Genomic DNA, 12,889 nt, shown 5'->3' on the forward strand with positions numbered 1-12,889 from the left:
ACCTAAACTTATTCACCATAGATATAGTAACAAAAATATCAACACCCTAAACATTTAATAACATTCATACGATCTTCAGCGTTGGGAGCCCAGAACCAAGTTGTTTCTGGGACTGTCCTAAAAGAGATTTGAAGTACGAGAGATTTCTTGCTATCAGGAGAAGTAAGGATAGTTGTAGCTAGTTTACTGCAGCTAACTATACTTTGGCAGCTATACATAACATCATTGTTTGGGCCACTTTATGCTTTAAAGGAATATAACTACAAACCCTCAACACTGAACGCCTTTTACCATCTTTTAATTATGTGTATTGTACTAAATTACTTACAGGCATATATTTTATTTTTAAAAACTTGTAAAGAATTCACTGTAATGACCTGGATTAAAGGTACAGAGAGATGGTATATAGAATATGCAGTTCTCAGGAACCAAGGAGAAAAAAATAAATGTTTTAGGAAGATGGGGTTTGCTACAAAGTTGGTTTTTCCTCCTGCCCAAAATGAATATAAAACTGCCTATATCAAGGGTGGGATATTCTGAGAGAACAGCATTGAAACAAGTATACTATCAAGGGTTAAACAGATCACAAGCCCAGGTTGGATGCATGAGACAAGTGCTCAGGGCTAGTGCACTGGGAAGACCCAGAGGGATGGAATGGGGAGGGAGGTGGGAAGGGGGATCAGGATGGGGAACACATGTAAACCCATGGCTGATTCATGTCAATGTATGGCAAAAACCACTACAATACTGTAAAGTAATTAGCCTCCAACTAATAAAAATAAATGAAAAAAAAAACCTGCCTATATGCTTATATGTATGTATGTCAGCATGTATGGAAAAAAGTGAGCCAGATCCACTAACAAGTAGTCATCTGCATACGAAATTGATCACTCAAAGTTCATACAGAGAAGTTCAGAGAACTCCAAAGTTCAAACTGAGCTGAAAATGGCCTCAGCAATCATAGAGTCTAGAAGTTTAGAAAGAACTTCAAATTGTAAATTAAATTTTCAAGTAATAGGACTATAGAGGTTAAATCCTGAGAAACAGATTAAAAAAAGAAAAAGAAAAAAAGACAGTTTATTCCAGCAAGAATTGTACATATTAAGGCATGAGGATAAACAAATGCTTCAAGATAAAATAGTTTTAGATAAGGAGAACAATCACCATTTAAAATTCCTGAGAAACCAAGAGTCTTTGATGAAACTGAGCAGCCTATTATTTCTGAGAAACTGTTAACAGCTGAAGAAACTTCCAGGTCATTGCAGTACTTTGGTGAAAACTTCACAGGATGTACCAACTCCAAATATAATGTTTAGTGAAGTACCAGCAAAAATCCTGATATATAAGGAACAGTTTCAAAGAGGCCTTAGTGGCAATTGTCAAATCCTGACACAAGGAGATCTGAAATATGGATACATTCTCTCTTAGAGGAGGGGCGAGGAGCCAGTTGAAGTGACAAAGTTATGTTCTAGGTAACCAGAAGGAAAATAAACATGAGTAATGAGCTTATATGTCTTTTTCAAGAGCACTGTCTACCACTATGTAAATGCATTTGCTTGAGTATTTAAACATCTGCATGGTAAGAAAGCTCTCCAATTCCATGAAAAAACAGGTTCTTAGTTTCAATAATCATTATAGCTCACAAAAACCAAGTTAATGTTGTATCAAGCAATATGGGCAGTCACAGGTATCTATGGCATATACCATGAAGTATCAATTTTCCTTCAAGTATGGGAAAATCATTTAAATTTAAACAAGGATATGTTATAGAGTGCTCTCTTCCATGCCATTAGAGCAGTACCCAATGAGAAAGTGTTAAGCAAAGAAGCATGTTCTAGATATGACTGTAACATGAACATTTTTTTTCAATCAATAATATTAAAATACAATAAGCAAATGCATTTCTAAACTCATTCCAACACAAAAATTAAGGTTCATCCACAGATTAGTTTCGTGCATGAAATGAAAGAGAGGAGCAGTTCACTGCTTCCTTTATCAGTATTTGTAACCATCTAAAGCCCAAAATGAATACAGTATTAGGGTCTCTCTCTCTCTCTTTTTTGGTCAAAGTGATTCTCAAAAGGACAATGTCATTTCAATTATTTATCAAAACAAACAAGGATATCCCATTCATTTTTCACTACAGAGCTTATAACAAATTACTGAGTGAAGGACAAAAAATTTTTAAAAGAGGTTTTATACAAAGTTGTCCTAATCTAAAAGCATAAATATCACTGGTATCAATGAGAAACCAGGAGTTTGTGAACTCTGAATCATAAAACAAACTCAATTTTATAAAACACCAAGTAAAAATCAATATTTATCTAGAGCAATGACTCAGCTCTCATTGTATACTTGGGGTGCTTAAAAAATACTGAATCCTAAGATTCTGGTTCAACTGGTCTGGGCCATGATCCAGCAACAATATGTATTTTATAATCTTCCCAGATGAATCTAACTCGGCCTGGTTTAACAACCTGGTTTAATCCTCAAACTAGGTTTTTTAAAAATAAAGTAAAACAATACAAATGTGTCTAAATATTTATACTTAAAACTTCAAATATACAACTAGGAATTAAAATCTTACCGATAGCTTTCCCCAACTGTTACTATCTCCACTTCACTGTCAGTTGAGGTAACATTAATTTCGTCATTGGCAGTGATCTGGGGAGTGGAGGAAGCTTCTATCACCACGACATCTTCATCAATATTTCCTAGAAAGAAGAAAATATATTTGAAGGGTATATGAGATAAACAAAGTCCTACTGTACAGCACAGAGAACTATATTCAGTGTTCTGTGATAAGTCATAATGCAGAAGAATAAAAAAAAAAGGATGTATATACATGTGTAATGTTATCAACTTGCCAAACAGAAGAAATGAACACAACATTGTAAATACTTCAATTTAAAAAATTAAGGGCATATGCCTATCAGCTAACTTATAGACAAAAAATTTTGACAGAAACTAGTCACAAAAGTAAAACTCTTATCTGTCAAAGTTTTTAAAGCCAGAGTTCACTACATATAGTGAAAAGTTACTTACTCTTTTTTTAATTTTTATTATTTATTCTTGGTTATGCGGGGTCTTCACTGATGTGTGTAGGCTTTCTCTAGTTGCAGCAAGCAGGGACTACCCTCTAGTTGCAGTACACAGGCTTCTCATTGTGGTGGCTTTCTTCTTGCAGAGCACAGGCCTCTAGGACACGCGGGCTTCAGGAACTGTGGCATGTGGGCTCTAGAGTGCCTGCTCAGCAGTTGCAGAGCACAGGCTTATTTGCCCTGAGGCATGTGGGATCGTCCCAGACCAGAGATCGAACCCCTTGCACTGGCAAGCGGTTTTTTAACCAATGGGTCACTAGAGAATTCCCAGTACTTACTTACTTAATCTGTACATATTTATTTTTAATTCTTATGATTTTTGTTTGTGCTTTACAAACTTTCAGTAGTTCCCATATGAATTTGCATAATCATATAAGGACATTAACACTGTAATATTTGGAAGTAGTCATTTAAGATCTTATGTAAGATATTCACATTCTGTAAGATATTAACCCTTTAACATATAAAATGAAGACACTACACTCTCTGCACACTTTCTTCAGGGTTGTTTTTATTTGTGTGATATGGTATTTTTTAAGAAATACAGTGACTTTTTAGTTTTATGCTACAAAATCTTTAATTTTTCTGTACACAATCTTTTCTAAAGTATTCTAAGTTTGGAAAATGCTTCCTTATCTAGAAGACATTATATTGGGTTCAATGTGTTTCCTTAGTATTTACTTCACCTAGAACTAATTTTTACTTCCAGCATTAGATAAGATTATTACTAGAATTTGGCCCTGCTAAATGAAATAATGTAGTCGCACACATGCACACACACATACACACTCACAAAAACACTGTATGATTTCACTTATGGGTGACTATCTAAAGTAGTCAAATTCACAGATAAAGTTGAATGGTGGTTACCAGGACTGAGGGGGGTGGAGAAGGAAAAGGAGCTGTTAAGTGGAGAAGGAAAAGGGAGCTGTTAATCGGGTATGGAGTTTCAGATTGCAAGAAGAAAAAGTTCCAGAGATCCATTTCACAACAATGTGAATATTCTTAAAACTACTGAACTGCACCCTTTAAACTGGTTACGACGGTTAAACAAAAATAAGATAAAAGTTACGCTCCATTTCTTCTCTTGCTATATTTTCCACAAATCTAGGGCTAAACTATCTTTTTTAAAATAGTCTTTTCTCTTCATTACTACCACCTGTCTAAAGGGCAGCCAACAATTTCTAAGATATGCTTGAGATAAGAATTTTCCAATAAAAATGATATTGAGAGCTTAAAATTTCATCCACTTTAAGTGTACATTTCACTGACTTTAGTACATTCATGAAGCATAACCATCACCTCAGTTCAGTTTAAAAATATTTCCAATACCCTAAAAAGATCCCACGAGCCCTATTTCAGTCACTCCCCATCCCTCTATCTGCATCCCTACACCCCTACAACATGGAGAAGGAAATGGCAACCCACTCCACTATTCTTGCCTGGGAAATCCCATGGACAGAGGAGCCTGGTGGGCTACGGTCCATGGGGTCGCAAGAGTCGGACACGACTGAGCGTGTGTCCGACTGAACCACCCCTACAACAACTAACCTGCTTTCTGTCATTATGGATTGATTTGTATTTTCAAAAGCTCAATATAAATTGAGTGATACATTATAGACACTTTCATATCTGGCTTATTTCGCTAAGCATACTTATTTTGTGATTTATTCATTTTTCTGGCATATCAATAGTTCATTCATTTTTACTGCTGAGTAAGTATCCTATCATATGAATATATCACAGTTTATCCATTCTTCTGTTATTGATGGACACCTAAATTTTTCTCACTTTTGACTATTATAAATAAATGTATGTACTTAATGTATACATGTGATTTCATTTTTCTTGGGTAAATTCCTAGGAATGCAATTTCTAAATACTATCATAAATTTATGTTTAGCATTTTAATGAAGTGCCAAATTGTTTTCCTAAGTGACTGTTCAATTTCACATTCTTGCCAGGAAAATGAAGGCTCCAATTTGTCTACATCTTTGCCATGAATTATTATTGTCTCTTTTTTATTATAACTGTTCTAGTGCATATATTGGAGACGGAAATGGCAACCCACTCCAGTGTCCTTGCCTTGAGAATCCCAGGGACAGGGGAGCCTGGTGGGCTGTCGTCTATGGGGTCGCACAGTCGGACACGACTGAAGGGACTCAGCAGAAGCAGCAGCAGTGCATATATAGTAGTATCTTATTGTGGTTTAATTTTCATTTCTATAGTAACTAATAGTGTTGAGCATTTTTTTCAAATGCTTATTAGCCACTGTGCCAAAATATCTATTCAGATTTTTCGTTCATGTTTAACTTGGACTTTGGTGTTGAATTATAAAAGCTCTTATATATTCATTTTCTTAATGGTGTCTTATGAAGCATAGAAGTCTTTCATTTTAAGATGGTACCAAAGAATTTATTTGCAGGGCAGCAATGGAGAAACAGACATAGAGAACAGACGTACAGACATGGGGAGAAGGGAGGAGAGGGTTAGGATGTATGGAGAGAGTAACATGGAAACTTACATTACCATATGCACAACAGATAGCCAACAGAAACTTGCTGTATGTCTCAGGAAACTCAACCAGGGGCTCAGTATCAACCTAGAGGGGTGGGGTGGGGAGGGAGATGCGAGGGAGGTTCAAGACGGAGGGGATATACCTATAGCTATAGCTAATTTATGTTGAGGGTTGACAGAAAACAACAAAATTCTGTAAAGCAATTACCCTTCAATTAAAATAAACAAAATTAAAAAGAAAAGAAGTCTTTCATTTTGACGAAATGCCAAGTTAGCAATTACTTTAATGGATCACGTTTTTGGTGACTCTTTAAACCTCTACAAAACCAACAATGACTGAGAATTTGTACGTTTCTTTAGCAATTGTGTAATTTAGCTCTTAACATTTATGTCTGTGATCTATTTTGTTAATCTCTGTGTCTGACATGATATAAAAGGTCTAAATTCACCTTCTGAGCATGTAGATCTATAATTGTGGGTTGAAAGGACTAAAATAATTCTATTTTGATACCTAGTACATTCAGGTTTTCTTAATTATTCTTCAGGATTATAAATCAAGGGGAGAGAAAAATTCCTGAGATTTGGACTGGAGTGGTGGCATTAGACATCACTTTAAAAGCCCTGATATCTATAAAACATATATACTTCCATCCAAGATCATATCTTGTCATCTACCAATATCATATCTATAAACCCCTAAAAAAAAAACAGAGAATATGGTTTGATTGTAAATGTAATTCTATAGTTACATAATTTTCTTCAGAGAAGCCGAATGTACTTCAATTGAGATTATTCTTAGACACTTTATTCTCTTTGCTGCTTTTGTAAACATGTTACCTTTTTCTCATTGTATTTTCTACTAGTATGTTGGCATTCCACTGATAGCGTATATTCAATTTTATCCAGTTCTGACAGAACGCTTGCTTACCACATGATAACAAATGGCTCAACTTTTTTCTCAGTGTGGAGTTTACACAGTCTACATTCCTTCACCTGAGGCACCATTCCTAGACATCCTGGAATTTCATTTGTAATACAGCTCTATCATCAAATATCTGCACTACTTCAAAAGCTGGCCAGTATTTGGAGGAGGTTACATGTCCATGATTAGATATATAACATGTTCTCTGATACTGATACTCCAAAGAGGATAATAAGGCATGCACTAGTAAAGCATAGAGGCAATGAAAGATGTTATGATTGGAGAAATAGTTATTTTAAAAATATCCCATAACATTTCTATTTTGGAATACTTATAAATTGTTCTATCCTCGAAATAGAAAAAAAAAATTAAGATTTAAAAACTATGAGATGTGCAAAATTTTAAAGTAGTTTCTAAGTTCTAAAGACTACACACATAGACATGTTCAAGTCAAATGTTTTTTTGTTTGTTTCTCATTTGCTTGTTTTGTTTTTACATATGGGAAACCAGGAGATGCCTTCTCATTTTTTTTCTTTTTAATTGTTTTTAATTTATTTACTTAGCTACACCAGGTCTTAGGTGCAGCATGCAGGATCCTTTATTTGCAGCATGTCGGATATAGTTCCCTGACCAGGGATCAAACCCAGGCCCCCTGCATTGCTAAGGCATAGTCTTACAGCCACTGGACCAACAGGGAAGTCCCTAAATGTATTTTTAACATCATAATTTTAATTTTAACAACAAAACTGCAGCACTTAAGTGTCTACTTAAAGTAATATTCTCAATTCAATTTCCCAAATTACTTTTCTAATTCTTCATATCTCATACATGATACAGATTAAAAGCTCCCAGCAGTCATATATTTAGAACTAAAAGTATTATATATAAAAATAAAACACCATGGATTAAATAAAAAAAAAAAAACCTCCCTTATTTTAACCTATCAAGTAGACATTACCATTTTACATGGAGAAAAACTACATCTGCAAATCAACTTTATTGGTGATTTCCCTCCATGGTATGTATATATGAAATTTCTTTACAAGTCTGTAAAGAAATCACCTAACGCTGTTGTTCAGGCACTAAGTTGTGTCCCACTCTTTGTGACCCCATGGACTGCAGCCTGACAGGTAATACTAAACACCTTTCACATAGTTAAGCAAAGTCAAACATCAGTTCCAATGATAAATGATACAAAGTTAGCTTTCCTAATGCATTAAAATTCAATTTGCATCATTTTTTATGACTATAGAGGTTGTATAACTAAAAGTTATACAAGTAACTCATTTAGGCACTGTTCCTCTATTTGCTTAAATGTAATTTTTCCAAAAAGAATCTTTATAAGTATTACTTGAACACACTACACAAAAATTATGCAACTAAATAACTATCACAATTAGGCAAGATTTGGGTATCTTTAGAATCACTATTATTTAAAATAAAATTTAAAGGAAATATCCCTGAAATTATTAAGTTAACCCTAATATAGCTTTAAAAAAATCAACAGGTCACTTCTTATTGGACCAATTTCATTTTTATGTTGTCTTTTACACATAGAAATATTAAATGACAGGAAACTTTAGTGTAACTAAAAGTGATGGGACTGCAGGTGACTTAGCTATTTCTCTTAAGATTACTTATTTTATTTGTACTTCATGAGAAAAATAAAATGTAACAACCTGGATAGTGTAACAATGGTAACAAAAACAATGGGTGCTCTCACAGACTTCTTCAAGAACCCCTCCATATCACTTGTTATTTTCGTTTCCCTGTGTCTTAAGTCTGGTATGATGCCAATAACAAGAAGAGCTTCCAATTTGTGAGCATATACTCTGTCCCACATTTAATATTCTACATGTCTAGCTCCATAAGAAACTGAAACTTAGAAAGTTTAAATGACTTGTGGAACAAATATAAGCAACACTTGGAATTAATACCTAATTCCAAATCTGAACTCAGACTCTTTACATAAAATATATCATCATGAAACCCATACTCAAGGAGCTGATGCCTGTTACTATCAAAAGAATCTTCCTGTTACAGTTGCCATTGCTACTGCCTCTGTCTTCTGTAGTCACAAAGTTACTTAAGTTTTAATAGCTTTGACTCTTCTTTGGGATGCTTTTGTTGGGTATCTATTCAACAGAAATGAAAACATACATACACAAAGAATCAGTATCCAAATGTTCACAAATAGTATTATTTACAATAGTCAAATACTAGAAATAATTCAATGTCCACCACCTGACAAATGGTAAACAAAATGTGGCTTATCAATACAGAGGCATACTATAAAGGAACTAAGTAATAAAATGAATAGAATTAAATAAAAACAAAATGAACCTAATTACTGATATCTGCTACAACATAGATGAACTTCAAAACACTAAGGGAAGTGAAAGAAGCCAGATACAAAAGATCACTTATAGTATGATTTCATTTATATGAAATGTCCTGAAAAGAAAGTCTATAGAGACAGCAGCAGATTAGAGGTTGTAAGGAAGTAAGTGTAGGACAGAGACTAACTGTAAACAGGCAGGTGGGATCTTTTGAGATTAATGGAAATGTTCTAAAATTGCACTGTGGCAATGGCTGTACAGCTCTAAGTTTTACTAAGCCACTGAACTGTATACTCAATATGGATAAATTTTATGATAGGTAAATTATACCTCAATAAAGCTGATAAAAAATTTACAAAACATTCCCTGCAAGATCAAAACTACATTTCAGTAAATGAAAAGACATTCCATACTCTGAACAGGAACACCCAAAATCTTAAAGATGTCAGTTCACTCTAATTTAGCCTATAAATACAATTCCAAAAAATATATCATCATGTGTCTCCCCACTACCACCATCCTCAAATAAAAAGTTGATTATACGTTCACTTGGAGGAAAAAACAGGAGAAAATAATCAGGAAAATATGAACGAGTCTATAATTAAAACTGTGCTTCTAGTACATGGACAGACAGACTGCCCAATGGAATGATAGGAAAGCTCCATAAATAGATCCAAATGTTTATGGAAATTTAACATATGACAAAGGTGGCATCTCAAGTCGATAGGAGAAAGAACACTTTAAATGGTTTGGTTTGGGACAGTTGGATAGTCATTAAAAAAAAAAAGGATCCATTAAACATCAAATAGGTCTGCGCTTTGTAAGGGGGGAAAAAAAGGTAAACAATACAGAGGCCAGAGAGAAATGGGTTAGTGGGAAAAACTTTACTAGTTATGATTAAAAACACAGAAACAAACAAACAAACAAAAAACTTGGTACTGAAAAAAAAAAAAACACACAGAAACAGTAAAGGTCAATAAATGTGACTAATCCAAAACAATTCTTGACACTGCAGAGTCAAAAACTAAAGACAATTTTGAGGAAAATGTGCGATATAAAATACATCTCTCTAATATATACATAAAAAACTTCTAAAAATGGATGGATTCATGTCAATGTATGACAAAAACCACTACAATATTGTAAAGTAATTAGCCTCCAACTAATAAAAATAAATGAAAAAAAAAATGGATGGAATAATGACCAATATTCTGAGAGAAAAACAGGCAAATGAAGTGACTGATCTCAAGAAAAGAAATGCAAATAACTGTTAAATACATGAAAAGACACACAAACATTACTCATAAAAAATGCAAATTAAAATACACTGATATACTACTTCTTCCCTATCAAATGGACCAAAAAATTAAAATCTAACAACAGATGCTGCTGGAAAGGCTTTGGGGAAATAGGCACTTTCATACAACGCTGATGAATCCAAAATGGTTACATTTCTTCACAGAGAAATTTGGCCGTATTTTAAAAATAACATACTCTTTTGTCTTTGACCCAACAATCCCCTCCTAGAATTCTATCCCAAAGATACAATGGCATAAACTATCAAATGACACATATAAAAAGCTATTCACTGCAAGCTAATTCATAAGAGCAAAAGTCCGCAAAATTGCTCATCAGTAGGAGACTGGTTGAACAAATTAGGATATAACTATACAACAAGTACTGTGGACCTGTGGAAAAAATAAAAGAGGAATGAAAAAGAATGAATAGAGGAGTGAAAGCCTACATCTCATATCCATTTTTTTATTCCTCTATTATATCTCTATACTCTAACAACTGAATATATTGTTAAGTGAAAAAGAGAGCTATGTTGTGCGTAAGGGGAGGATGTGGGTATGTAAACATATATACACATACATATACATACATTTGCTAATCTTTTTGAAAAGAAAAAATGGAACAAACTAAGGCAAAAATAGTGAGAAATGACTATTAGTGAGAAAAAGACAGGAAGAGAGGGCAGAGATGGAAAACTAGACCTCAATGAATGCATCTTATTTAAAAGTTTTGATTTTGTTCAGTCACTTAGTCGTGTTTGACTCTCTGTGACCCCAAGGACTGCAGCATGCCAGGCTTCCCTATCCTTTACTACCTCCCAGAGCTTGCTCAAATTCATGTCCATTGAGTCAGTGATACCATCCAACCATCTCATCCTCTGTCACCCCCTTCTCCTGTCCTCAATTTTTCCCAGCATCAGGGTCTTTTCCAATGAGTTGGCTCTTTGCATCAGGTAGCCAAAGTATTGGAGCTTCAGCATCAGTCCTTCCAATGAATATTCAGGGTTGATTTCCTGTAGGATTGACTGGTTTGATCTCCCTGCTGTCCAAGGGACTCTCAAGAGTCTTCTCCGGCACCATAATTCAAAAGCATCAATTCTTCAGTGCTCAGACTTCTTTATAGCCCAGTTCTCACATCCATACCTGACTATAGGAAAAACTACAGCTTTTACTATATGGACCTTTTTCAGCTAAGAGATGTATCTGCTTTTTAATACCCTGTCTTGGTCTGTCACAGCTTTGCTTCCAAGGAGCAATCATCTTTTAATTTCGTGACTGCAGTCACTGTCTGCAGTGACTTTGACTTCAGAACCAGGTATGTGCTTCACAGAATTAAAAGGCAAAAGTAAAAATTTTTACAAATCCTTTAAAAGAAAAAAACAAAATCCTGCAGCAACCATGAAACAAAGGATCCTAAATGCATATTAAATTGGTGGCAATAACCACACAGAAAACCAGCCAAGGGCAAGAAAGAAACACACAGAAAAAATTTTGTATTATATTCAACAGAATTATTGTTAGTAATAATTATAAGTATTTTCATTCAAATTCATGCATAAATTTTTATTTGTCTATGTATTTATAGTTTGTACAGAATAAAAGTTAGTATTGTTAAGAATCAAGATTTTCAACGTAAGAGTAAACAGATCAAAAAGTAAAACACAAGCTTACATAAAAACCTTAATCCTAAATTTTCAGTGGAAATAGTCACGTGAATTAATGATTTATCTTTCTATAATCTTTACAAACTACATCCATTAAAAAAGATGAAAAGCAATGATAACCCAGTAGAACAATGAGCAGTTTTGTTCCCAGTGTATAGTTTCTAAATATAATTTCTCAATAAAAAGCAATCAGGAGTACTTGGAATGATTAGTTCCAGGTTTGGGACAGGAAATGAAAAGGATGAATCTGGACTATCTTGTTATATCAGAGAGAAGGAAATTATCAAAGTTTACTTGAGTGGTATCAGAAGGACACAGACCAACTTGAAAATGCTCCCACTGGCCAAAGATGGAACTATCTGAACATCAAAAAGAATAAGAAGACTGCAACACATCAACTATGCCAAAATCCATGATCTCAAAATGGTACTTGAAAATGAAAAATCTCTTTAAATATTGATAGAGTTTATTCTGAAAAAATAGTAAATGAATCTAGATAAGATCATCAAAGCTGCTAAAAGTATTTTATGAAATGTTGATGGGAAATTTTATAGTGGAAGGATCAGGATGACACAATCTAAACCCTTTCATCAATTTTAACATGTGATACAACAGGAAGTGCACAGTGCCACCAAGGAAATGTTGCTAAACTGAACCTGAATCTAATCAAGCTTTTAGATCTACCAGTCTGTAGGAAATATGTAGTATATAAAACAAACTAAATGGTATGATGTCAGAAACTGTTCTGAAACTCTCCATTAAAGAAAAAAACAAGTGAGAGGTGAGAGATGAAATAAGAATGGCAGAATGTTGAAAACTGAAGTTAGATTCTGAATATGTAAGAGTTCATTGTGTATTTATACATTTTTATATTAAAAGTGTGAAAATTCCCATGCAAAAATTATAAAATAACAACAAAACCTGTTACTTTTAGAAAAGAAATATTCATGAATTTAGATATAATTCACAGTGTAAGGACTTCACAATTCCAAGGGTTGAGCATCTTTACAAGTTGAGTACACCTGTAAAACCCTTAAGTCAATACAGTATG

General features: G+C 34.0%; 1 protein-coding gene across 8 annotated transcripts in view; it reads right to left on the reverse strand.

Moving 5' to 3' along the window:
* RNF111 (ring finger protein 111) overlaps positions 1 to 12,889 on the reverse strand; it is an 89,620-nt gene that overhangs the window by 40,467 nt on the left and 36,264 nt on the right. For all 8 annotated transcript variants that reach the window (XM_070469221.1, XM_020882531.2, XM_020882526.2 and 5 more), the window contains exon 3: positions 2,588 to 2,714. In XM_070469221.1, coding sequence (XP_070325322.1) covers positions 2,588 to 2,714 — 127 coding nt within the window. The remainder of the gene's footprint in view (positions 1 to 2,587; positions 2,715 to 12,889) is intronic.

The sequence above is a fragment of the Odocoileus virginianus genome, chromosome 6, assembly GCF_023699985.2.
Source record: "Odocoileus virginianus isolate 20LAN1187 ecotype Illinois chromosome 6, Ovbor_1.2, whole genome shotgun sequence".
Lineage (NCBI taxonomy): Eukaryota > Metazoa > Chordata > Mammalia > Artiodactyla > Cervidae > Odocoileus > Odocoileus virginianus.